Below are 27830 nucleotides of genomic sequence, written 5' to 3' on the forward strand. Positions count from 1 at the left end.
TATTAATGATAAATTTATTATCATGTTTTGATTTAAAAGAAATTTAAAGATTTTATGATAGATTTGTGAATTTTGGGATAATTTTTTATGAAACGTATATTGAATTCGTGTTAAAAGAGACACAAATAATGAAGTGAATTAGAAAATTCAATGATGAAATAGATATTTATCTAATTTTTAGAATGTCAAATTAACTTTTTATATAAAATAAAAAAACTAAATTATAAATTAATTCATTTTATTAATATTTAATCAAAGTAATATTAATTAACGTCTTAATAATCAAACAAACATCATTTACCATCCCAATGACCAGAATATTATACATTAATAATATAAACTAATATCATGCATGAATAACGCAAGAGAGTAATTGCAAAGAAGAAAATCTAAAAGGAATTATAGCGAATCTCTTTTGATTATATATATTTTCAGGCTTAGCCAATCACATGAAAAAGTATCGGCCCCTGGTTTTGGGACAAATACTGCGTTGGGAAATATTAGTTAATATATATATTTCATCTCTCCTAAAATTGCAATTTACATTACCCATATTTGTTTTTTTCTGAACAAGGAAGTTACAATACAAATTAAGGAAGTTGATACTAAATCAATTCAGCCACCAACATAAAATTAAATAATAATTATCGTAATTATATTATTTCAATAGATAAGCACTGCCGGAATTATTTTTCCAGATTCCGGCCATCGTAATATTTTTTTTTTCATAAAATTGAAGGGAACTTTTTTAGTGCTTAATTCTTTGGAAATTTTAAAAAATTAACAGTAACTACTGATGAAACAGCGGAGAAGATGAAGTGTATCTGCTGCAAAAAAGGGTAGTTCTTCAGCTAAACTATACATATAATCTGATAGATCACATCAAATATGCCGTAATTTTATCTCTTTTTTGGGTCTCATTTTCTCTAATCTACCTTCGATTCAACGGAAGGAAAATATAAAAAAAAATCTAGCTTTTTCACGTTGGACGATCGGCGAGAACGAAAAAAAATCAGGCGATTTCCGGAAGAGCGGGCTGGTTGAGATCGATATTCAGAATGGGGGGCGACTTCACCTCGTGGTGGTTCAAATCGACGACGGATGATGAATCGGAGTCGCTCTGTACGCCGACGTTAATTTTCGACATGTGGAAATCATGATGATCGAATTTCAGGCGTTGAAACTGATGGCAATTGGGCCGAACGAAAGGATCAAAGTAGAAGACTTTGCGCCCGGCGATATACGGCACTAGCGAAGCTTGCTGGAAAGGAAACCGAACAGCCGTGGGAGCGTAGCCGGTGACCGTCTCACCTTGAACGAGGTTGAGATCCAACGGCGAAGAACAGATAACGAGTGCCGGCTCACGGCTCGATGATTCCACGGTGCTACTCTGGCTAGGGCTACGGTTGTTGTTTATGTAATTACCGTTACTTTTACTGTCATTCCCTTTGATTAGATTTTCACAAGGGACGGGAAAATTAATCTTAGCCTTTGAGCCCCGGAATTCCCGGGCAGCAGCGTCGTAGGCCCTGGCCGCTTCCTCAGCCGTATCAAAAGTCCCTAGCCAAACACGGCTCTTCTTCCCCGGATCTCTGATCTCGGCTGCGTAACGCCCCCATGGACGCTTCCTTACTCCTCTAAAATGAACCTCATTATTGTTATTATTCCCACCACCGCTGCCTCCTCCCTTGACCGCCGCCGTTTTATCCCTCGGTGCCATTTCAAAAAGGAAAAACGATGCTTTTGTTTATGGAGATTTTGTGTGGGGTTGAGAGAGAAACGGACGGCCAAGTTATTCGTAATTTATAGATAGGAAAGTGTGGAATTGGCGAGGAATTAGAAACAGACCCGGTCAACGAGGGATTTGACTGAAGAGGGGCAGCTTTGTAGAATATAATTGAGAAGGTAGCACTTTCGTTAATTAACGAATCCGTATTACGTGCCACGTTGGTTTATCTTTGAACACATCATTAACGGCTCTTAGTATAACATTGTTGATATCGTGCAGTGGGTTTGGTGTTCTCCATCTCACTCTCCTTTCCATCGCGTCCTTTCACACACTTTTTTATAAAAGGCAAAATAATAAGATTCATACAAAGAATCACTTTACTTTACATTCTTTTGTAAATTATTTTATTTTTTTTAATATTTTATTAAATAAAAAATATTAATTAATTAATAATAAATATATTTTATTGATATAATATTTTAACTTTTACTTAATTAATAATGTGATGTGTCATATTATTATTTTAGTCATATAATATGTATATAGCATCACTTTAAATTATATAATACATATATTGTCATTAATTAAATACATGTAAAATATTATTATATCAATTAAATATAAATAATTATATCATATCATTATTTTAAATGATGTGATACATATCATACAATTAAATAATATATATAAAAATATTAGTTCAATAATACATATATAAAAATAACATGTCAATAATATTTATTGATTATTAATTAGTTAATGATTTTTATTTAATATACATTATTATGAAAGTGGGAAGTGGTGCGCGTGTGGTAGTGGTGTGAAGTGGTAAATATGAAAGTGGGATTTTTGAAGAAAAAAAGCTGTCGGCATATTCTGCTATCTCGCCGCGTGACATTGGTTTATGAATACGAGAAATGGGGGGGCTAGTGGCCGGACAGAGCTCCTTTTGAAGCGCTCGCTTGGACCAAACAGGTGATTTGTGAATGCATCCAATCAATTGCCGCCACGTCAGATTTGTTCCTAACCGCGTGTTGATTGGAACGTAGAAAAGGTGCTCTCACTCGAACGCCTGCTGCCCACATGATTAATTTCGGACGTGTAGTATCATTTCAGCCGACAGCTCCTTTCCTCACTGTGGTTAGTTATTACGTGAATCACACGCTCTGTTCTTTCACAATTACTCCACTACCCTTGCTCCTTTTTTTCTGTTTTAGTAAGTAGTTTCCCATTTTCACACACGCTCCAAGTAAAATCACATCATTAGAAATTAAAATATATGTATTAACAACCAAGAGTTAAAAAGCTTAATAGATTATTGACTGATTTGTATTACTTTTTTGTTTCTCAACATGGTGTTATTTTTTCTAGAAATTTTTTTTTTCTTTTTTTTTTGTTACGAAGACTAGGGGAAGGCAGCCACCAATTTTCAGCTGCCGGCTGTTGGGAGGGCGGCCCCACACCTTTGAAATTAAAATCAGTATTTTGAAAATCAGACTGGACCTGTCGGTTTAATTTGAAATCGTTGTCTGGTCCGGTTCATTCTATACCGGTTAAACAGTTACTAGTGAACCGGAAAGAACCGTTGAACCGAATGTGAACTGTTCGAACCAGACCGTGAACCGTTTGAAAACCGATTCTGTTTTTTTTTTTAAAAATAAATTAAACGACGTCGTTTGTTAAACGAGCAAAGTCGAACTCGAGTATTGCTGAACTCGACTCGAACTCAAAAACTTTAAAAGTAAGCTCAACTCGACTCAAAAACTCACGAGCTAAAAATTATCAAGTTCAACTCGAACTCGAAATATAATATTAAAACTTGAACTAAAAAAAGCTCAAACTAAAAAAAAATAGAAGCTCGATTGAAGCCTGAAATTCGAGCTCGATTGAAGCGAAAGAATAGTTCGCTATGTACTCACCAAAATACTCCATGATTTTGAATGTCAAATTACATCTATTATTTATAAAGTCTGTTGGGATGTTTTTCTATGTTTCCTAGCCATGTGAGATTGTTTTGTTTTCATATTTTTATTTTTTAGATTTTTATGATGTTCTTCTATGTTTCTTAGCCATGTGAGATTTTTTTTAAAAAAAATTAAACCAAACGACATCGTTTGTTATGAATTTTTTAGCCCCAAATTTATTTTTTAATTATAGTTATATAATTATATTTATTATTTAATATGTTTTACCTTAAATGTTATGTTGTAGTTGATTTGAATAATTTTGTTTCATTTGATTTTATGGTTTTTAACTTATATATGTTATAACTTGCTTTGAATATTACTTGTGATATAAAAAACTATTTTTATCAAATGTTTTTTTTGTTTTTTTTATTTTTTTAAATAATTAAATAATTATGATGTCGTCCGGTTGAATCAGTGAACCGATAACATGACCGATTCGCTGACCGATCCGATTTCGAAACCATGATTAAAACCATCTTCTTCAAAATCTCATTTTCTTTATATCCACAATTTAGTTTTTTTTATTCATATATACTCAATAAATATTATTTTGACAAAAAGACACATGTGATCCTTGTACTTTTTAAAATGTTTAATATACATTCTTATTATTATTTTATTTAATGTGATCATTCAACTTAAAAAATAGAATTAATATCATCTTATGATCTATATTTTTATTCGTTAACTATTACGGTGTTGAATTGATTATTCACGATGATTGATGACATTATGGACTTATTTATTTTTTTTAAATAAAATTATTTTAAATTTTAAATATAAAATATAAAATATTAAAAATATTTAAAAATAAATATAAAAAAGTAAAAGTAAAAATTAAATTATTAAATATATATACATTAAAATAGTAAAACTATAATAAAAATTGAATATATATCATAAACTATAAAATGATAATTACAAATTATTAAAAAACAATTTTTTTTAAATATATTATATATAATATATACATATAATATACAGTTATATCATCAATATTTATACACCATAAGATAGGAATAATATGGCTTTGTAAAGAGATTATTTATTATTATTAATAATAATAAATAATGAAAAAATTGAAATTGATAAAAAAAAAATTGCATGAATCACGTTGACTCAATACAACAGCTGGCCCTTTTACTTTGCGTCTATTCCGAGTTTGGTTGTATAAACAGCTGGCCATCACCATAAAAAAGGGTAAACGTCCAATAGAGTTACTTTAGTTTAGGATGTTTACATTTACGTCACTATATTTTTAGAACTTACAGCACAGTCACTAAAATTATAGTTCACTTTTATTATAGTCAATTCCGTCAGCTAATGTTAAGAAATACCGATATGGCGCGTTAAAGTCATATTTTCCAACATAAACCCTGAAGTCTAAAACTATAAAATATCATTATGACTTGACATAATATTAGTTGCAACTCAGTAATCCATTCTATTTCTTCATGATCAGACAATAGATGAAACTTGAAATGACATTGAAACAAATAGCTTGAATTCTCAGAGACCTTCAGAGCTCCTTAATAGGGTATTTGAAAAAATAGCATAAACATGGGGAAGTATTACATGGAGGAAAGACGTTATCGTTTTGTTATTATTATTTTAACAAAACCGGTAAAAATTTACCAAAAATATCATTATTTCTACCAGTGTTGTTATTATTGGGCGCTTTACCGGTTTTGGTTATATATCTAGTATAAAAAATAATGTTTTAGGTAGCGTTTTACCGGATATATTACCAAACTCGGTAAAGCGCCTAATAATAACAAAACCGGTAAAAATAATAATGTTTTAAGTAATTTTTTACAGCTTTTGTTAAAAAATAATAATAAAACCGATAACTCATTTTTCTTAGCTGTATATTAAGGTTAGTGTATGATAGAACTTCCCCCATGAACATAGATTATTATAAAATTCACAACCCATCATATCCTGATTGGCTCGTTCTTTATGCGATTTTGTAGGGGTTCTTTATGGTGGAAAATGTATGGAAAGCCATAGGGATCGATTAGCTTGTACCTGATAGCCTTGCTACTTCAATGGTGGATGATATGTTTTATGCGTTGCAAAGCTACTTGCGAGGAGCTATTTCTAACTTTAAATATTAGTACTGAAGTTGTCATAATGAGTGGTGTTAGTAGCTTGTTAAATAATGAATACAACAAAGCCTTGCAACTAATATTAAGAGAGTTGGATGTTGAATGTACATTATTGATTTTTCAACATTGTTGTTAATTTGAAACACATTGTTTGTTTCTTTCTAGTGTAAGGAGATGCTTAAATTTAGAGGCATAGCATAATCTGGATTGGATACTGTAGAGATAAATGTCACATTTCTAACTTAATTTGTTTCGGTACAAATGCTAAGATTTGAACTCTGTTAGTATTTAAAGAATCTAATGTCTTATCCCACTAAACCAACTAATTGTTGGTATGTAGGATGCTTCTTTTGTCCTTGAGTTAACTTCTCTTAACCTCTTTATTCTAATGATGGACGTTAGAAAATAACAATGACGATAAAAAGAATGTTTTAGAAGACTAATTGTTTTTAACGTCTGCAGACTGTTAAAATGAACTGAAATATAAATAAATTAATTTTTTAAACTTAAAAGAGTTTTGCAATACTGATATTTAAATAATTTTAGTGTTACAATACTGAAATTTAAATAATCCATACAACTACAATAATAAATTATTTAAAATAAATCAATCCATATTTTAAAATAAATCAATTCATACTAATAAGTTATTTAAAATAAATCAATCCATACAACTATAATAATAAATCAATCCATATTTTAAAATAAATCAATCCATACTAATAAATTATTTAAAATAAATCAATCTATCCAACTACAATAATAAATCAATCCATATTTTAAAATAAATCAATCCATACTAATAAATTATTTAAAATAAATCAATCCATATTTTAAAATAAATCAATCCATGCTAATAAATTATTTAAAATAAATCAATCCATACAACTACAATAATAAATCAATCCATATTTTAAAATAAATCAATCCATACTAATAAATTATTTAAAATAAATCAATCCATATTTTAAAATAAATCAATCCATGCTAATAAATTATTTAAAATAAATCAATCCATATTTTAAAATAAATCAATCCATACTAATAAATTATTTAAAATAAATTATTTTAAAATAAATCAATCCATATTTTATAATAGTTTATTTTAAAATAAATTATTTTAAAATAAATCAATCCATATTTTATAATAAATTATTTTAAAATAAATTATTTTATAATAAATTATTTTAAAATAAATTATTTTAAAATAAATAACCTTATTAAATTATTTAAAATTATTTTAATAAATAACCATATTTTATAATTGTTCTTGAAGAGGTTTAAAGACTTTTGAAGACATAAAATCATGCCTGCACCAAGAAGAGCTCGCGCAGACGTTAGAAGAGCTTCTGTCTTCTAAAAAACAAATGGTATGCGAAGCCTAATGTCTACGCGTGGTCTGCGCGACGCATATATAAAAGGTTTGAAGAGATTGCACAGTGAAAACAAACTAAGCCTTAGTGTGACACATGACTTTTTCATAACACAAATTTTGAATCAGATGACGTGTTTCACTATTATAAAGTTCAATCATAAATTAAATATCTTTTTTAAAATATCAAAATGATAATAAAATATATTTTTTTCATTAATTTGAGGTAGTTATAAGATAGTGTTTGTTCGAAAGACTCAAATATTTGATAATAGAAAACATCATATTCGAACTCGAGACCTTTAAGAATAACAATGATCTCTTAACACTGATGTCGTTTGGTTCGTGAATAAAATACAACTTCAAATATCAAAGTAAAAAAGATTTGGATCCTCTCAATAATTCAATTTTAATCTTTTTTTTTTCAATTTTAGAGAATACAAATAGAATTTTATATAATTACATTTTTAAAACTAAATTTCTGTTAATTTACAGGACAAAAAAAATGTCTGTTTCCATGTTTTTTTTAAAAAAATCCCCAAGTCGTTGTGTATCTCATTTTTGTGAAATTTCAAAAGTCAACAAAAGGGTGTGAATGAAATTGCTCACCACAAAAGTCGAAGATACAATTTGTATGTATTAGGCCAATTAATTCTAAAATTTTCTACTTGGACTCCAAGCAAAATAAACAACACAACAACTGTTTGACATAAATTTCTATTGATTTTCAGACAGTATGATTGTCAAAACTCAAGGCCAGATTATAGTTTTGGTTTGACAAACAGGTTTCATTCTACAAGCATTTGGGGTGTTAGTTGTTACAATGCCTTTTTGTGTTCATATTTATTCACTTGTGAAAGTGATCGGTTCAATAAATCTATCAAGTGGTCTCAATAGTTAAGAGGAATGTTATTTTTTTAGAGGTTATTAGTTTGAGCAGTTGTGTATTCAATGTGTGCTCGCGTTGTCAATGGTTAAGAAAAATTATGAATAAATATTATCTTGCAATCATTTCAGACTATTAAAAAAAGTGGATGATGACATAAAATAGGGTTTTATGGCGATTTACACTGCGATTGTGATCATATTTTTAGTTATGTTGCGTTTATCGTGATTGTGGATATAACATGTACTATTGTGATAATTACATGTATCGTGATCATACAATAACAATTTCGAATAACGGTACTATTATTATATTACGACTGTATTCTGATTACCAACCTGTTTAAATGCATGGGGTTTTCATTAAGTCGTAGGTTTAGTAAAAAAATCGAGCATTTCATACACCAACTCAACGCTGAATTCCAAGTTTGCTTTAAGTTCCAAAACCAGACCATGTTCTGCGGTTGTTTCTTTCGAACATGTATTGGGGTTTGTATGGTCTGTTATCTCACCCAGTGTCCAAAATCAGCAGCTATATTCACTAAGAATTGCAACATGTAAAAGATATCTATTGTTTTTCTCAAGGTATAATACCAAAATAGCCGTTTATTAAAATATTTATTTTGATTTATATTTTTTTATTTAGAATATTTTAGTCTTCATATTTTATTTTGAGTAAAAAGACATCACTGTAGATGAAAATCGTTAGTTAACAAATAATTAATTCTCTAAAATATGAGCATTTTTCTTTTAAAATAAAATATTGGGAGTGAAAATGCTTTAGAAAAAAAGGGTCAAAGTGACTATTTAAACAAATATTAGTACTTTTTTTGTCCTCAAATGACATGTCGAGGGCGAAAATGCTAAAAATAAAAATTGAAATGACAAATTTGAAAAATGTTGGAGGCTGATATTGGCATTATGCATATTTTAACTAATTAAACCTCTAAATTTATTTTAAAAGTTGAATTATTTTTTATTTATAAATTATTCAAATATTATTGGATCAAGATCATAATATAAGACTAAATTAGCTTTTATTATTCAACCGACATCTAAATTCATAAAATATCCAGATTAAAAATTTTAAATAATGTTTTTTATAAATTTAAATAATATGTTGAATATTTGAATATGTACGAATAAAAAATCCTAATTTATTAAAGGTTTGTTGATCAAGATTTAAATCCCTTAAAAAAGTAAACATATTCTCCTTTTTATATCATAAAGGCTGATTCAAATATCTAAATTCACATCCACATAAATAATACAAATCCATCTTTGTCAAAAAAAAATCATATAATAAATATATAATAATATCAACCCTCATCTACATTGAATAATAATTTTGATATCTAAATCTGCAAATTATTCAAAGTTTAAAACAAATAGATAAAATATTCATGCACATCTAAACTCACCATCTAAATTGAAATATCTTAATCCAACAACTCCTATTCCAGAAAACCGGCGAGAGAGTTCATAAATCATAAATATAATCTCGTAAATAAAACATTTTTAATATAAGTTTAAATTTTGTTCCCTAATAAATTCGAAATCCTAACTCACTTAATCTAAAATTTTAGTAACCCAAAATCTAAATAAACCTAACTCGAAAGAATTTGAACATATAATAAACTTCAACACGAAAGAATCCGAACATATAAATGTTGAAATGTTGAGACTCCACAATACTTTAATAGGCTCATATAGTCCTTGAAAATCCACTAACAAACTAATTTTAAAAAACTAGCAAAAAGAGTGGTCTTGTGGAGAGCCACTGTGCTGAAAGCCGCGCGATATAGTGGAGATTGGTGGAGGTTTATGAATGTGGGAGGTGTAGAGGGGGAGAGAAGTTATTTTTTTTTGGGTATAATCATTCATATCCGATTCACTGATTATTTTAGATCGAATCAATACAAAATGTTCAAATGGCCCAAATTAAAAAGATTGAGAGTTGGAACATGAATGACCTGAAGAATTCTCACCAATAATCCCCACAAGAGCATGAACCATCTTTAAAATGGTGGTATCTGTTGATGTCTCTCAAAATGATTTCCCTGGAGACAATCTCACTAATGAATTTGAATGCAGTATGGCAATCAACGCACACTCTAAGATTCTTTTTCACTCTAACAGGAGCTCCTGCCGGGGTCACGATCAATCCGAAGGCTACTGCAAGTTTCTCACTGTGGTGGTATAGAAGCTTTTCCTTCTCACCGCGATCCACATCATGAAGATCGAACTCCACCTTCGAAACATAGCCAACTTTGCTCAAGCGCTCACTTAGCTCTTCGAGCTTAGCATAGATTTCTTCGCTCTGAACATGGCTTCGGTCTCCCGCTATGAAAGTGTGTATCTTGTCTTTAACCTCGATCCAACTAATCCCGGGTTCTTTCTTCACATTGCAGTCTTTCATGAGTTTTCTCATCTTTGCTACATTGTCCCACATTCCAACTGATGCATATATGTTAGCTAGAAGAACATGGGTACCGGATTTCTCCGGTTCAAGAATCAAAAGCTTCGCTGCAGCACGTTGGCCAATCTCGACATTCTTATGGATTCTAGCGGCACCGAGAAGTGCTCCCCAAACTGAGCCATCTGCTTGAAAAGGCATTGTATTAACAAGTTCCATTGCCTCCTCAAATCTCCTGGCTCGACCAAGTATGTCAATCATGCAAGCATAATGCTCTTGCATAGGTTCAAATCCAAACAGCTCCCTCATTGATCTGAAGTATTTTTGGGCTTCGGTAACCAAACCTGCATGATTACAAGCACAAAGGACACTGACCAAAGTTATCTGATTCGGAGAAACACCGGATTTAAGCATTTGATCAAACGCCTGTAGGGCTTCTTTCCCATGGCCATGTTGAGCTAATCCTCCTATCATTGCAGACCATGATACAATTCCTCTGTCGGGAATATTAGAGAACGCGCGTTCGGAGTCATCTATGCTTCCACATTTGGCATACATGTTGACAAGAGAATTTCCAGCAAAGATATCATATGTAAATCCATGCTTCAAGACGTGTACATGCACTTGTTTCCCTTGTTCATATGCCGATAAATTTGCGCATGCATTTAGGAGTGAACTACAAACATATGGATCCGGCTCTATCCCTCGATCTAGCATTTCTAAATACAGCTTAAGAGATTCTTCACCTTCACCTGCTTGAGAATAAGCTGAGATCATAGATGTGAAACCTACCAAATCTACCATCAAGCACTCTCTGAATATTCTTGTTGCATCTTCTAGAATGGTGCATTTTCCATATGCATCGATAAGGCTGTTTACAACGTAACGGTCGGATTCAAATCCTGTTTTCACAGAGAGTGCATGAACTTGTTTGCAGACATTGCTCGCCTGCAAGCTGGCAATAGATTTGAGGACTGTCGATAAAGTTGTCTGATTGAATCCAACTCCTTCCTTATGCACCAAAGGAAACAGAGATACAGCTTCCACGTCTTCCCCGTTTTGAGAATATGCAGAGATTACAGCATTACATGCAATTAAGTCCTTGTTCGGCATCAAATTAAAAACCATTCTTGCATCATTCATCAAACCACTCTTGGAATACATATCTATAAGTCCAACATCCACAAAAGAATCTGATCCTATATTCATCTTTATCAAATTAGAGTGCAGCTGTCTACCCAATTCCTTGAGACCAATGCCAGCACAAGCTTTTAGAGCACTTGACATGGTAAACAAATTCGGATACGTTCCTAACAGTCTCATTTGCCCAAAAAGGTCTAAAGCACAATCATGGTTATCGTGAAGAACACAACCAGCGATGACAGCATTCCAAGAAACGATATCAGGTTTTGTGATCTCCTCAAAAACGGCAACAGCATCCTCGAGAATTCCTATCTTTGCATACATGTCCACAAGTGCATTCTTCGAGAAAGGATCCGAATCATAACCAAGTTTTATCAAGAACCCGTGTATTTTACTTCCTTCACCACTATCCTCCAACCCAGTGCAGGCGTTTATCATGCTAGACAAACTAAATTCATTAGGCCTTATCCCACTCGAAACCATTTCATGAAACAACTCCACTGCTTCACCAAAGTAATCACTCTGTACATAACAAGAAAACAACGCATTCCAAGAGACTACACTCCTTTGAGGTATATCCTCAAATAGCCTCCTCGAATCGTCGAATCTCCAACACTTTGCATACAAAACAACCAAACTGTTACCCACATATTCATCGGAATCGAACCCGGTAACCACAGCAACGCCATGAACCTGTCTCCCCAACTCGAAATCCTTTGTAAAAGTACAAGCTTTAAGAACACTCGGAAAAGTGAACTCATTGCACTTAAGACCCAACAAATGCATCTCGTAAAAGGTGAAAATGGCTTCTTTAGCAAACCCATTCTGGGCATACCCAGAAATCAAAGCAGACCAAGAAACCAAGTCTGGTTCAGGACTTTGATCAACCAGTTTCCGGGCATAGCCAAAAAGTTTACATTTTGCATACAAATTGGTGAGAAAGTTGATAGTTTTAGGGTCCTTGATTGACCCAAATTTGAGTAAATGTGCATGGATTTGCATGCCTGGAGATAGGGTCTTGGTGGCATTGCATTTTGATAGAAGCTTAGAGTAGGGAACGGAGAAGGATGTGGAATTGGGGTGTTGGGTTAGTCTTGAAAAAGGGTATGATTTTCTGCCGTGGGTTGAGATTTGAACACACTGAGAAGAGGAAGTGAATGATTTAAAAACTGTGTTTGGTCCTTGGGGAAGAGGTTTACGGAATGGCAGGGAATTCAGGCAACGGATTTTCATCATCCATTTCTTCATTAACCTGTTTTTCACTTGAAAAACGCTATAAATCATGTTCACTTCCTTGTACGCCGTCGTTTTGCAACGGCTAGGCCTAGGACTAGATAATGATCGATAAAACAAAAAATTATCTAGGGTATTCAAACAGTTGGTTCGGTGACCGAACCGATTAAATTCTCTAAAACCAAATTAATTGATTTTTTCTTTAATCTTTTAATTTTTTTTAAAAATTCATTAACCGAATCCAACAAAATTTAGTTAATTAAGTCAATGATCAAATTAATTAAAAATTTTAATAATTTTTAATTAGATTAATTTAAGTTTACTGTACATATTTTCTTATTTGGATTAAAATTTAATTAGTTCTTGTCAATTTAATATGTGTATGGTTAAAAAATTGTTAAGTCTTAATTTTTAATTGGCTTGAAATGTGTATCTAACATATATAATATATTTAATATTTAATATTTCTGGTTAATTAATCGATTTTGAACTAAATTAATCGTTAACATAATATTAAAAAAAATCAATTGTTTCCAACCAAACTAAACTCGATTACCGACTTTTTAACTGAACTAATTCGGTTCGATCGATTAATTCGACTAATTTCAAAAAATCAACACCCCGAAGACCATGTCCACTACCTTTATAAAAAAAAAGTTCATATTCATCCACCATTCTTAAAATTTACAGTTATGGTCCAAAATCTTTTAAATATATCCTTTTCCGTTAAATTAATTGTTTTTCTTAAAAATTGTGATAAATAATATGTAATCTATAAATTTAATATTTAATTCCTCGACATTTAACGTCCACAAAAATAAAGTGATCAATATATATCATTTTCAAAATGGATGATGAAAAGGGAATAAATAAGAAATCTAAGTGATATTTCAGGAGTTTATCTATTTTCTTGAAAGTGGGAATCAATATAAAATAAGAGTCGAAGCTTGGAGATATACTGTGCAATCAATTTTAAAATATTCAGGGATTAATCCAAAAAAAGAAGATCAAGTTTAGAAAACAAAATACTTTTTAACTGACAATAAATGGTGAAATCTTTTAAAATAATAAACGTGTCTTTTTTTAAAACTTCGGTTAAAATGATCCGGACCATATGTTTTCCATTTGTGGTTTTTTATTATTCGAAACTTTTGTAAGTATGTCGTGGCTTGTCAAAAAATTTACGGACATTAGCCTCACTCTCTCCAAATCACATTGCAAGTAACTCTAGACTTTTGACACTAATACTTTGCCTGCCATTCATTGGCAATGGCAATGGCAATGGCAATGGCAATGGCAATAGCTTTGGCCATAGAACAGTACTCCCTTTGAGGGTGACGTCCCAAACTTCTCAGGATCACTACTATGCGCACCGACATAACTAGTTGGTCAATCTTTTTTTTTTATGTATATAAGAAACAAACAAATAGAAAAGGAAAATCAGTTTGGAGTATTCTCTCTTAAAGCTCCCTTTTCACATCCTCAAGGCCTCCAATATCTTCCAAACTGACATTAGGCACTTCCACAACTTGAGAAAAATGTAAGATATTTGACTCTCCACCATGGCGATTCAGGTAAGATATTAGTGATCAATTTGTTACTTTTTAAAATTACAGTAAAAAAACGAAAAATTACTCATACATTAGTGACCATCATTTGTGTAGTTTACCCTTCATTTTTATTGAAGTAAGAAAGTTCCAAATTTCTGTTCTAGGACATGCCCATCTTCTCGTTCTCCAAACAAGCTCTGAAAGGAAAATCCCAATAAACTCCGAAAAGAAGAGGGGTTGAAAAAGAGGCAGAAGTGTGGAGGTTTTAGCATTGGAACCAATGGCGATGACGACAGGGACGCAAAAGCAACAAGAGCAAGAACAAAAGAAACCAACGGAGAAAAGGAAGCCAGTGTTTGTGAAACTGGATCAGCTAAACCCAGGGACCAATGGCCACACCTTAATCGCCAAGGTCTTGTCGTCTAACTTAGTCCTTCAAAAGGGTCGACCTGCTTCTCAAAATCCCCGCCAAACCCGCATCGCTGAGTGCCTTATTGGAGACGAGACCGGCACTATCCTCTTCACTGCTCGTGATGATCAAAGTCCATTTTTTACCCCTTTTTTCTGTTTTATTTACATGTTTTATGCTTCACTGATCTGATCTTAATTTCTCTCAAAAGGGTACATTTTGTTTCGAACTTAGGCCGAAAGCTTTGATATTTCATTTGCACCGGTAGCAAATTGAAAGTTTTTCTTCTTCTTTGTTTTGTTATTGTAAGTAGGTGTGAGTATTTGATCGATGTGAGTAAAAACAGTTTGAGTTAGTCACGTCGACGAATATTATTTTATAATTCAAGTTTATTTAATTTTTTAAATCGAATCAAATTTATGATATTAAATCAACTTTTTATAATTATGTACAATATATATATATATATATATATATATTAATTATTTTGTATATTTATGATGTAGAGTTGAGATTCAAATTTGAAAACAAATTTACTAACTACTAAAATTTTCAAGTTATTTGAGTTCTATTTTATAATTTGGCTTGAATTTGAATTTTTTTGAATGAGTTTATAAATTTACGAGTCAAGTCAAAAAATTTGATTTTCGAGACGAATTTTACTTTCCTCCGATTATAAGTGTTGATTTGATTTAAATAATATAAGATCATAGCTTTCAATTAAGGGTTGCTTTCCCATCTTAGTTGCAAGTTGGTGGATTATATGTGAGATTGTCAACTGCTCACAACTGCAAAAGTTATGAACTCATTTTTTTGGTTATTGGTCTTTTGAAATTCTATAGGTTACATGGTTGTCTTGGGTTTTCTATCTTGTTCCTACATAAAGAAATCATTGAGAGAGAAACTTCGACCTGATCGAATTTTCATGGGGGATGATGTTTGTACCAGCTGAAAATGCAGCTCTAAACTCGAATGCAGTTTGATAATGATGTTTGAATCATTTTTGCAGTTGAGTTGATGAAGCCTGGTGTCACTGTAATTCCTCGTAATGCAAAGATCGAAATGTTCAAGGGTTCTATGAGGTTGGCTGTTGACAAATGGGGCCGAATCGAGGTCACCGATCCTGCAAACTTTGCAGTTAAAGAAGATAACAATCTATCTCTTATCGAGTACGAGTTGGTTAATGTAGTCGAAGACTGATACAAACTGCAAGGACCTCAAGTGATTAGCTTCAGAAGGAATTCTCGTGAAGTTGCCTAATGATTCATGTTTATGCCGCATAATGTCTGTGAGATGGATCAGGCTGAACAATTAGGACCTGCATTCTGAGATCATAGCTATATGCATATGATATCTATTCGTACGTTATCAGTTTATGCTATTGTGGTTGACCGAAATTATCCCCGTAACATTGTTCAGATCGGTTTTGGGAATCGGAATTGTTTTCAACATTTGTATCAGTTGTTCTGCCATAACATCATGTTTCCACATAAAATCTTATAATAGAGCCTATTGAATTTTCCTGGAGACGAACAGTTCACATTGTTTCAACCATAATCATCCATCTACAGAATCCGATAATGGAAGTGTAAAAACAATTCTAAGAATTAGTTACGATATATGCGTTTGAGGTGTTTTTATTGAGATAAAATTTTACTTGAATTTGATTGGATTTAACCTAATTTAAGATAATAATATAATTGTCCTATATATATTTAAGGATACTTACTATAATACATATCTCTATATATTTCAATTAAATTCTTCGTTTATCGAATAAAAATTAAAAATTATATTATATTGAATCAAATTCAATTTTTTATCCTGTAAGTTAGATCAAACAAGAGTATAACACTTTTGTCGAGTTAGCCAAAACCCGTCAACCCGAGCACATAACAGAAACATGAGATGTTTTATGCTCTTGAACCAGACCTCTTACTACCAAAAGCATATAAGTCCTTGTACAATATTATAAAAATGTATTTTGATTTCTATACCTAAAACTGAATATATATAAATCTCTGCATGTGAAAAAAAATAATAAAATAAAAAATTTAATAGAGATCGAATAAAGAAACTATTAATTTTATTAAGTGAATTTAATCAAACAATAACATATGAATTTAAAAATCTATTTGTAAATTATAATGAATATAAATATATAATATCACTTTGAAAATATCATTTTGTATTTTAGATTTAAAACATATGATTTAATTAAATTCATCTCACGAACTAACAAATTTTCAACCGTTTAAAAGAGAGGCCATAACGTAACCATCCTTAAGTGAAACCTCACAAAACTAAATCCTAACTTAACCCAGCCCATGACTATCCCCAAGTGAAACTAAAACTTTAAGCCCATAACATAAACATTTAGGCCGAATAATAAAAACAAAATAAACGACCACAGTGGGAGTCGAACCCACGACCAACAAACGCTGCTATTGAGCCATACCTCTTAACCGTTACCACCAAGAGCACGATAGAAAACGTATAAATCCTTGTACTAAAGTAAAATAAAAATTTAAGAAGAAGCGATTAATTTTACTAGGAGAATTTAATTAAACAAGATGATACTAACATTAAAATTTATTTGCGATGAACCTTAGTTTTTTTTTCTCTTTTTTCTTCAAGTGTTGTTTTTTCTTCTTCTTCATCTTTATAATCAACGGTGACACTAACTTTAATGTTGATCATCGATTGCCGATATTCATTATTTTTTCTTTATTTTATTATGTCATGTCTTTATTTTTTTAATTCTTAATAATTATACTTTTATGACATATTTTTCTGTCTTTATGTCACATTTCCTTTATCTTATAACATGTTTTTCGGTCGTTTGGTTGTATTTTTGTTTATATTTTTTCTTATGATTGGATTTGACATCGCCACAACTAATCAAGATGACATTTATTTGTTATCATAATGATCTTTTCTATTTTAGACATTTGAATTAAATTTGGATACACGATTTGCGTTTGTAGATCTTTTTCGTGATATATTTATTTGATTTATTACAGTTTAAAATTTTTAACTATAATAATTTAATTGACGAATAAAATATAAAATTAGATGGAATTAAATATAATTATTCGTTATTTTAAACTATAATAGATAGAACGAATGTGCCATTTCATTTACAGTTGTCCTCTCCTATTTTTAATAATCCCAGAACATTTTAAATTTAAAAATCACCATCATAGTTCTGATTTCATGGAGTGGATTTTGTCATGGATGCTTATGCAAACCTTCCAGATACTGATGTAGCATAGCAGATAACAATATCAAAGCATTCATTTTAGGGTTAAATCAATAAAATCGCACCGTTACATAACATCAACATACCTACATTTAACAAATAAAAAAAAATCCTAAATGTCAGTTTAAAATCAATATTCGAACAAAAGAACCTAGACGTAGGATTAAAAACTTCTTTCCTAAACTCAGAATTATCAACTAAATGTAGAGTACAAGAATTACCCTCTTACTGAAACAAACTGTTATGATTTCTGCAGAACACATTTCTCATATAGTGCAAGGATCTCTTTCTTGTTCAGATTCCGCAGCGCAAGTAACTCCGCACCAAAGTTATGCTTTGTGAGTTCTTGCTTAAGTTTCTGCATGGTGAACTTCGTATAATCTTCTTGATTGTTTTGCTGGTTCTGGCTGTCATCACCACCTTTGAATACTGACCCACCATCGCCTGATTGTGAATACAAGAGGGGGCTGGTTGTGCTCCTGGACTTTTTATTTGCTCTCAAAATTCTGTCACTCATGTCTATATCTTGAACAGATCCCACACCCATTTCCACATCATCTGCTCTCGATCTCTTTCCATGGGAAGCAGATTTGAGCTTACTATCCAATGCAGTTTCATTGAGCCGGACAGAAGTCAACTCCTGCTGGAGCGAATCAAGTTTTGATTGTGCAGCTTGCAGCTGATGAGAGAGAGCTTCAGCCCTCTCATTTGCATCTGCATGTGCCGCTCGTTCAGAGTCCAAAAGATCTTGAAGGACTTTAACTGTACTAGTCCTCTGATCATTGTTTGTTTTTAACAATGACTCAATCTCTTTCTCCCTCTCTTCAACTCTAGCTTCGAGTAATCCGACTTTCGACACTGCATCCATCTCTGACAAACGTATTCTATGCAGTTCATCCTCCAAGTCTGTTTTCTGTCTCACCAAGTTCTCGATTTGCCTCTCTGCCCTCTCAATCTGAGCCAATCTTTCCATTGCCATCCTTTGTATCTCACTTCTCTCCTTTTGGGCAGCTACTGCTTCTGCACGTGCCCTATCAGCCAATTCTGTTGCTCTCTTTGCTTCTTTCTCAGCTGCTCTAGACCTTTCTTCTACTTCTGCAAATCTCCTGAACTCGGAGGAGTACTTCTGCTCCAAATGGACCTTCTCCTGTTCCAAAATCTCAGCTTCTCTCTCAAATGAGAGGGCCTTGGAATTAGCATTTTCTAACTTATCAATTAACACCCTGATTTCAACCTTTAGAGACGACACTTCTGCATCATAACTGTTAATCTTTGCCTCAGCAGCCTGCAGATCATTTTCCATTGTTAAACACTGCAACCTTTAAGAATGTACTTAACCAATGTGAAATAAAGGTCTTGAGAAACGATGAAACAGAACTCAATAAAATTGAAAAATGAAAATGTATTCCTACTACTAAATCAGTCAGAATCATGTTTAAAGTTCAGTGACTGATAGAATGATCATTGTAAATCATAGCTGACAATTTATCAAGTAAAACCATATTCCAATGCATAACATATAGAATACATAAATAAAGATGTACAATCATATATGTACATCCATTAGAAGCTAACCTTCAACTCCAACTTCATAGTTGTCAAGCACTGCTCAGCATGTTCAACCTTTGCAGATTTTTCCTTTATTTCCTCTTCCTGCAACAAATTCATCAACATATAAACAAATCACATTTTCTTGCTGCATATTATAGATGCATAAAACATGATTAAGTGAACAAAAATATGTTTATGAATGTGAGGTGAAAAAGAGAGCACCTTATCAGCCAATGTATGTGAAAACTCTTCCCTCAAGGCATCTTCCCTAAGTTGAGTTTCCTTGCTTGACCGCTCTTGCACAATTGCTGCCTTCTCCAGAGCAGCTTTGGCCTCTCTAACAGCAAAGTCATACTTCCTTTTCCACTCTTCTGCCTCCTCTTGTGCAGACTCAGCTTGTTCTTTGGAAGCAGCCAGCCTAGCTTCAGCAGCGGTGCTCCGGGACTTGAGCACTTCAATTTCTGAGGTGGTTTGATCTTCTTTGGCTTTCTGCTTTGATAACGCCTGATCATATTTCCTTCTCCAGTCTAATGTTTCTTGCTTGGCAGAATCAAGTGCTTTTGTTAAACTAGAACATCTCTCTTTCAGTGAACTGTTATCACCTTGCAAATTATTCATACGGCTAGCATATTCATCAGCAAGTTTCTTTTTGTCATTGATAGCATCATCATATCGTTTCAGATATTCAGATTTGTATTTCTCACTATCCTCCAGTTGCTTGCCGAGTAAATTCATTTTATCCTCAATTGAACGGCATTTCAATACAAGGGAACTCTTCTCTGATCTGATCTGATCTATAAGCCTCTTGGTGAAATCCAGTATTGGCCCCTCCAAACTGTTTAAAAAGACAAAGTTACATTAATAGGGACTTAATCCCCAAAATACTTGGTGCAACCATATTAGTTTTAAAAAAGTTAAAAATATTGATTCAAACCTTTGCTGTAAAAACACAGCCAGTTTCTGCCATTTTCCAGGGCCATGACATAATGCGTCATACTCAGATAGAAGAGCATCAAGAACCTGCATATAACATTCTAATCAAACCCAGTGAAATGACATCCTTTGGTAAGGTAATAAATTGCCCAAAAGCAGATTGCTAGACTTAAATTGCCTCATTAACTAGCCTTCATCCTTACAATATTAATGATGTAAAATTTAAATCTGGAATATCGTCTCAATCAGTAATTAACGAGAAGAAAGTTGCACAACTAGGTTGTAGTCCTTTGCAAGAATAAGGACAAGTAGATGATGACCACTTACCTTCACAACATTATCAATACTAGCATCAGAAGCATGACATGCTGCTCTCAACCTCTTTCCCATGCTTTCTATGGCATTTGAACATTGCATATCTGCTTCCATAAATGCAATCCTTTTATAATCCTGCACAAATGACCAATCCCGTAATAGACTTAACATAGAAATAGACTTAACCTACATATGTAGCCCGAGTTACTGCATACCTCAAATGCCTTTCTGAAGAATTTCTTTAGAAGCTCCTCATACTTTTTTCTCATTGCACCAACCCCTACGGCACTAGCATTGTACTCAGCCATTGCTCTTCGAATTGCTTCTTCATGAGCCTCCCTCAATGCCACCTAGGACCAACAAGATTATTATGGTAAAAAAATATAACAAAATAACCACACAAAAATTATGATAAAAACCAATCACTTACTTCCTCAGGTGGCTTTGTACGGTCAAAACTTGACATATAAATCTCCACAGCAGAATCATATGCCCTCCGACACTCAGCTTCTTCAACACTCTGAAATAAACACTATTAACACTCTTTGATTCCACTTAAAGATACAGCCCATAACATTTCCAGATAACAGTAACTAACCTGCCATGAGGAAGATATTGTGGGCACTGCACCATTATTCAAAGCATCCAGATATGATTGTGTGATACCAATAAGAACAGGCCCTGTCAGTACTGTACCCCCAACCTGCTTTGGCCTCGTTCTCTCAAAAACAAACTTTGTCAGTGCATCAAGTCCAGCTCGAAATTCAGGTCTGAATTTGTCAAGCTACATATTAAAGCTAAGGTCTTAGTAAACAAATTATGCATGATAAATGAAAAGGAAAATCAGGAGTGGTAGAGGAAAGGGGAGAGAGAGAGAGGAGGTAAAAAGGATGATAAAAAACCAGAGAGGTAATAGCATATATGGAAAAAGTTGGATACTAACCGAAATTTGATCAAGCCTTTGCAGATCATTTTCATTGTTCAAAGGCCTCACAAGGGTAAAGCATTCTCTGTTAGGAAATAAAGCTCGAATAGAGTCTCGGATCTATCAACAATTAAACATACATAATCAGTGTCTATTACATAATTTGCATGCTTAACCATGCAACAAAATTTGCATATTAATCATTAAGACACATTGATTTCGGTTTTCATCAAGCCTCTAGAATTAATATTTACTTCTCATGCTTCCCAAATTAAAATCCATGTTAAGACTTACCCCATTCTTGGAAGCTATATCTTTCCCACTACCTTGAACTGGCCGTAAAGCGAGCTCTAGGTAGTCACGGGGAGTTATTTTCCTATTATCTTCCACCAAATCCAGATAAAAATCCTGCAAGATGAATATTTTACAAAAGAGAAGTTGAACAAACTATATTTAACAAACATATGACAATCAATAATAAGACAGATTCTATGTGTATCTGTTTGTAATCAAATATTACCCTTAGAAGCCAAACAAAGATTGGGGAGAACTGTGCAAGTTCAGAAGCTGAGGTTGTTCTTCCTCCAGCTTTGACTCGAATATGTTTTGTCATTTGAGTGACAAGAGAGAGACGATCCAATGCAGCTTCATCTATACCTCCCATCTAAGTATCAGAAGTAGAAAGTCAACTCGGGGAGAATGGTGAACAATAACCTTATTATTCAAACCATTCAAAAAGAAGTATCAACATTATTTCCTTTTATTAAAAAGTACAAACCTGGTTGTAGATAAACATGCTAGATAAAAGGACGGCTAATGAAAATATTTGAGTGCTGTATGTTCCCTGACAAGTTTGCAAGATAAGAGCACAAGTTAAAATAACCAATGTACTTAATAACCAATCCATTCCTACGAAAATAAGTGAAAACAAACCGTTTGATCATAGGCATCTATTCCTTCAGAATCTAATAGCAAAAGGTTGTACTCAGTTCCATCAAGAGCAGTTCTCTTTAATGGTGCACTCCACAACCAAAGGCCTTTTGTACACGGACGATGAGTTGGTGCTACTTGAAATCCACTACTCCTTCCAAGAAGCTATAACACAAAAAATGAAATTAAATGCAGAGAAAAAAGATACTCCCTCCTTCTCACTAAATTTTTCCCTTTTAGATTTTGAAATTGTAGTTATGTGCTTAGTCAAACTGAGACAAAAATAATGGGACGGAGGGAGTATCAAACAAGCATCAATTGGGGAAGACATTTACATGTACATCATATTTAACGGTACCAATCATAACTCAGCAATCTATGCTTTACAAAATTAAGAATAAAATAGTCCATCTTAAATCTCGTCTCTCAAAAAGGATATATAGTTGGTCAGACTTGGTTCATTCAAGTAAGTTTTGTAATAACATTCGCATAAAACTGCCATGTATGAATAGAATATGTTCGCATTGGACAATTATATGGGTTTCTCTTGACTCGTTCTCGCTTATATATAATTGCCTCTACCTGATTTGTTTCTAACAAAGCAAGCTTAAATTTGATATTGATAGTCAACCCTTATGAATATAATCAATGGAGACTTCTACAAACAGCAAACTTATACCAAAATTCTCAACATTATTCACTCGGTACCTTTAAAACCCTAAATTTGCAACATTTCTAATTCTAAAATCAAACACTTTAGAATTCGTTTATTTCACCTATGGAAACACCTAACATAAATTTCCTCCAATCATGTAGAGAAGAAAAAAAGGTACCTGATTCAAAATGAAGCTCTTGCCTTGACGAGCCCGGCCACAGACCGAAACGACTCCAATTGGTTCCTTAACAAGCTGCAAAGCCGCGACCGCTTCCGGATCCATCCTGAACTTCCCTTTCTCGTCGCAGTACAACAACCGAACCGGCCTTGCGGGACCATTCATCGAAGGCCCCGAAGCCGACGCCAGTGGAGACGCCGAATGACGAAACGATTGCGGCGACTCATCAACGGCAGAGTCTTTTCCTCTACCAAAAAATTTCATCATCTTTTCTTCAGATATTCCGCGGTTCACTTAATTTTCGGTCTAATTTATCTTGGCTTTTTGTTTCAATTTTAGAAATTTGTTGGGAGACTTTGTTTTTGCAAAGTTTTGTTGCAAGAAAGAGATATTTAAAATTTGGAGAGGGAAACGATTCAGGCTTTTGGGCTATTCATGCGATATTGAATTACACTCTGTACGTAATTTCTTTTCTTAATGTACATGCATTATATGGGTGTTTTTGTCTTTTCCTAAAACTTAATCTAATTCCCTGATTCCTTCTCCTTGAACCGCGGCGTTGTAATAAAGCTACTTTAAGGATTTTCTTCTCTTTTTCTTTTGTAACGAACTTTATTTTTACTCTAAATAACTATAAGGGTAAAGTACATTAATAGTCCCCTGGCTATAGGATATTTCTTTTTTGAGTCCTCTAACTATATAAAATAATTCATTAAGGATATGACGTTGTTTTGTTGAGTCATATGAATATTAAAAATTATAAAATAGACACATAACTAACTTGGGACACTTGCTTGTGAAGCAAGACAGTTAACTATTGAGTTAAGCTAATCATTTTGGTTATTTTCACCACATTTTGTGTTTAACTTATATAATGATATTATTATAAAATAAATATTTTTTGACGATTATAAGATTAAAAATTGAGAGATTTTAAATTAATGACAAAAAACTTAGTCATTTAATTACCACGTGAATTTTTTATTATGCTAAACTTAATACTTGTCTCATTATTAAATTAAAAGACTAATTTTCACTTTATTATAAATAAAAAATAACTAAATAATTTATATAGTTTTATAAATTTGTATTAAATCATTCTGAAAATTATATTTATAATATTTTAAAAATATTTATTTAATTTTTAAAATTATATTATTTATTTTTTGAAATAATATTATTTATTTTTTAAAATATTTATTTAACTTTTTATTATACTAAATTTAACAGTCCCTCTGTCCCATGAAATTTGTCTCTTATTGACATTTTTTGTCAATTTTTTTTACTTTGACTCACTACTATTTAAAATTTATTATTGATAAAAAATATAAAAATATATTTTAAAAACATTAAATCAAGTATTTTTTAAATATATATTTTATAAATTTTAATTAATTAAAATAATCATGGTCAAATTTTATAAATTTTAACTTTTAAAAAGTCAATAAGAGACAAATTTGATGGGACAGTTAGAGTACTTACATATATCATTATTAAATTAAAATAATAATTGATTTAATTTTAAATAAATATTATAATATTATAAATAAATATGATTTGAAAAATTAAATCAATTAATCTTTTAATTTAATAATAATAGAAGTATTAAGTTCAGTATAATAAAAAAGATTCACACTATAATTGAGTGGATAAACTTTTGGTCATTAATTTAAAGTGTATTATATTTGAATCTTATAATCATTGAAAAATATTTATTTTGTGATGATACTGTTATATAACTTAAATGAGTAATATGGTGAAATTAACTCAAATAACTAGTTTAACTCAATGGTTGAGTGCCTTGCTTCTCATGCAAGTGTCCAAGGTTTAGCTCATGCTAGGAACAAGAATTATTTCTTTCATTTTATCCTCATAGGTGGTGACACGTGTGACAACTTAATTGGTTGAATAAAATTAATTTAAAAATTATAACGAGGAAAAAGAAAGGTAACGTGGAATTTTTAAAAGAAATTGACATGTCATTTCACATCAGCATTTTCGTTAAATTTTTAATAGTATGGTATCAAATTGAAATTTAAACTAAACATTAGGTATGCTTTTGAAAAATAAAAGGTTTAGGTACTAAAATAAAACAAAAGTAATAAGTTAGGTATTAAACGTGTAATTTATCACTTTAATATTTATATAATAAAGATGATTTAATTAATAATATGTTTCTATATGCAAGGTGTATTGTACACTCATCTATAGTATAAATATATATTTAAAACTTATTATCACCTCAACGTATGATGTTTCAACAAACTTTGTTGTTATCTTTTATAGTGTTCCAAGTTTCAACCAGATTCGTTGAACTTTTATTTGTTCAGATTCATTTAAAATGGGCCTTTTTGGAACAACCATTCTTTCACTTTGGGCCTAAAGTTTATAGCTATTCATCAGATTTAAAATCCCAAAAAACTCCTTCTGATATAATATTTTCGTATTTAATTCTTAAAAGGTATTTGATATTTGTAATTTTACAATCAATAAATCAAATTCAAATACTCTGTATCCTTTGAACCTATCCAACACGCCATTTTGTCAAAGAATAATAGTTCATCAAAGGTTTAGAAATTACATCAAAACACCAAGGATAAACTTCAACGAGGGACCTCAAACCAAACAAGGGAGTTATTTTGTAGCGACTGAAACCAGCTTACAATTTTTCCCAATCTTGTTCACTTCTTTCTCTGCCAGTAACCACAACCATCATCACCATGTCGAAGAACCAGCTTGGCTTCAGTTAATTCATGGCCATCTTTCTCCATATTTATCACTATGTCTATGATAATCACCTTCCCCTTGGGATGGCTTCTCTACATCTCTTCAGTATCTTCACGCAATCCTCGTCGCTAAAAGCATGTAAAACAAGCTGCAAAAACCACTCATCTCAAGAATCAGATCAATGGAAAGCATGACTTTCAAGCTAAGATTTACTAATTCAACATGAAAATGACAAGTTTTGCTGACCTTCATTAGAATGGCATCTGCAGAAGGGATATACTGAAACAGATCGCCTGCAACAAATTTCAAGTTCCCTGTAGATGTAGTCGGAACGTTAGCCAGAACACGAGGCAGGTCGAACATGGTGCATTTCAGTTGGGGATGTGCTTCTGATATGACCCTGGCTATGGTTCCGGTACCGCCACCTACATCAACCGATGAATTTAGATCCTCAAAAACTGGTTTGCTGTCTTTGACGACCAAATTCATCATTTGAGAATCACTTTCCATTGCATCATAGAAAAGAGTTTTGAACTCCGGATCATGGTCCATATACTCCCAAAACGTTTTCCCATTTGCAGTCTCAAATGGCCTCTCCTTGGTTCCATGAATTCAATCTCCCAAGAAATGCCATGGCATCATCAGGGCAGGGCTGAGCATCGACACAACAAAGGGTGACAAACAATTGATCTTTTCTTTGATGAGTATCTTGGAGAATGGGGTGAGAACATATGCTTCATCTTCTTGGCTTTTTTCGAGTTTCGTTGTCGTAGCGAAGAAACCGAGAGCCGAGGCCAATTCGGATAGAGTGATGTGTTCCCCATGGTTATGGATCGCATCTGGGATTCCTAGCTGAATAGCACACTTGAGTGACATTGAACTTATGTAGTTGGATATATGTTTATATAAATGAGCTTGAGCTTGAAAGGATTCAATGGCTTCTTCATCCATGACTGAGTTGATCTCTTTACTTCTCAGCGAGTTCGACCTTATGTGAGTGGTTGAAAACCAGATAAGGATTGACTATTGAGAAATGTACTTTTTCCTAATTAGATGATTAATATATTTATTATTATTATTATTACAAACTTTCTTGTGTCATACATCTTTTACAAATTATCTTATCTATAATTATCTTGATTAAAAAAATTAAATTATTCAAGAGATTTGGACTCAATCATTCAACTATTAAAATTATCAATTTGAGCCTTAACAAGTAAATTTAAAATTTTAATCACCTTATAATAGAGTATAACAATTGAAAGATATGACTGTATTGATAATTTACTTGTCTATCATACAAGTAAATTATCTATTTTTATTCTTGATTTAATCCCAGTTTTTATGTATTTGGGAAACTGGGTTTCTTTTACATATGTTACTGATTTTCCCACTTTTATGGGGTATTAGTTTTATGCATTTGATGTAAATTTATTAACCATGATTTCAATAATATCTTATAGTCTGGTTTCCTCTTAATGGGGGTAAGATATCTGTGGCAATCTCAGTTTCTTTGATTTGACGTGGGGTGTTGGCCTTATG

At 32.2% G+C, this 27830-nt stretch overlaps 4 protein-coding genes and 1 pseudogene across 4 annotated transcripts; 1 reads left to right on the forward strand and 4 right to left on the reverse strand.

The window, feature by feature from the left end:
• Positions 1-925: 925 nt before the first annotated feature.
• On the reverse strand, positions 926-1778 carry LOC120147328 (ethylene-responsive transcription factor 9-like). The gene has a single exon (XM_039160725.1). The coding sequence runs from the start codon at positions 1718-1720 to the stop codon at positions 1013-1015; it is 708 nt and encodes a 235-aa protein (XP_039016656.1). The 5' UTR covers positions 1721-1778; the 3' UTR covers positions 926-1012.
• An 8261-nt stretch (positions 1779-10039) lies between these two features.
• On the reverse strand, positions 10040-12878 carry LOC120147285 (pentatricopeptide repeat-containing protein At5g04780, mitochondrial-like). The gene has a single exon (XM_039160699.1). The coding sequence runs from the start codon at positions 12866-12868 to the stop codon at positions 10046-10048; it is 2823 nt and encodes a 940-aa protein (XP_039016630.1). The 5' UTR covers positions 12869-12878; the 3' UTR covers positions 10040-10045.
• Positions 12879-14552: 1674 nt separating this feature from the next.
• On the forward strand, positions 14553-16103 carry LOC120147341 (uncharacterized protein At4g28440-like). The gene is made up of 2 exons (XM_039160740.1): positions 14553-14945; positions 15822-16103. Exons 1-2 carry the CDS (start codon positions 14684-14686, stop codon positions 16010-16012), a joined length of 453 nt encoding a protein of 150 aa, XP_039016671.1. The 5' UTR covers positions 14553-14683; the 3' UTR covers positions 16013-16103.
• Positions 16104-18241: 2138 nt separating this feature from the next.
• LOC120147366 (guanylate-binding protein 3-like) lies at positions 18242-23865 on the reverse strand. The gene is made up of 14 exons (XM_039160756.1): positions 23562-23865; positions 22732-22893; positions 22577-22642; positions 22319-22462; positions 22093-22206; positions 21817-21918; positions 21472-21657; positions 21304-21393; positions 21089-21223; positions 20886-21008; positions 20560-20645; positions 19848-20460; positions 19650-19727; positions 18242-19359 (listed from the first exon to the last, which is right to left on the reverse strand). Exons 1-14 carry the CDS (start codon positions 23826-23828, stop codon positions 18316-18318), a joined length of 3210 nt encoding a protein of 1069 aa, XP_039016687.1. The 5' UTR covers positions 23829-23865; the 3' UTR covers positions 18242-18315.
• A 2212-nt stretch (positions 23866-26077) lies between these two features.
• On the reverse strand, positions 26078-27251 carry LOC120147367 (annotated as a pseudogene).
• Between the last annotated feature and the right edge of the window lie 579 nt (positions 27252-27830).

The sequence above is a fragment of the Hibiscus syriacus genome, unplaced genomic scaffold, assembly GCF_006381635.1.
Source record: "Hibiscus syriacus cultivar Baekdansim isolate YM2019G1 unplaced genomic scaffold, ASM638163v2 tig00110937_pilon, whole genome shotgun sequence".
Lineage (NCBI taxonomy): Eukaryota > Viridiplantae > Streptophyta > Magnoliopsida > Malvales > Malvaceae > Hibiscus > Hibiscus syriacus.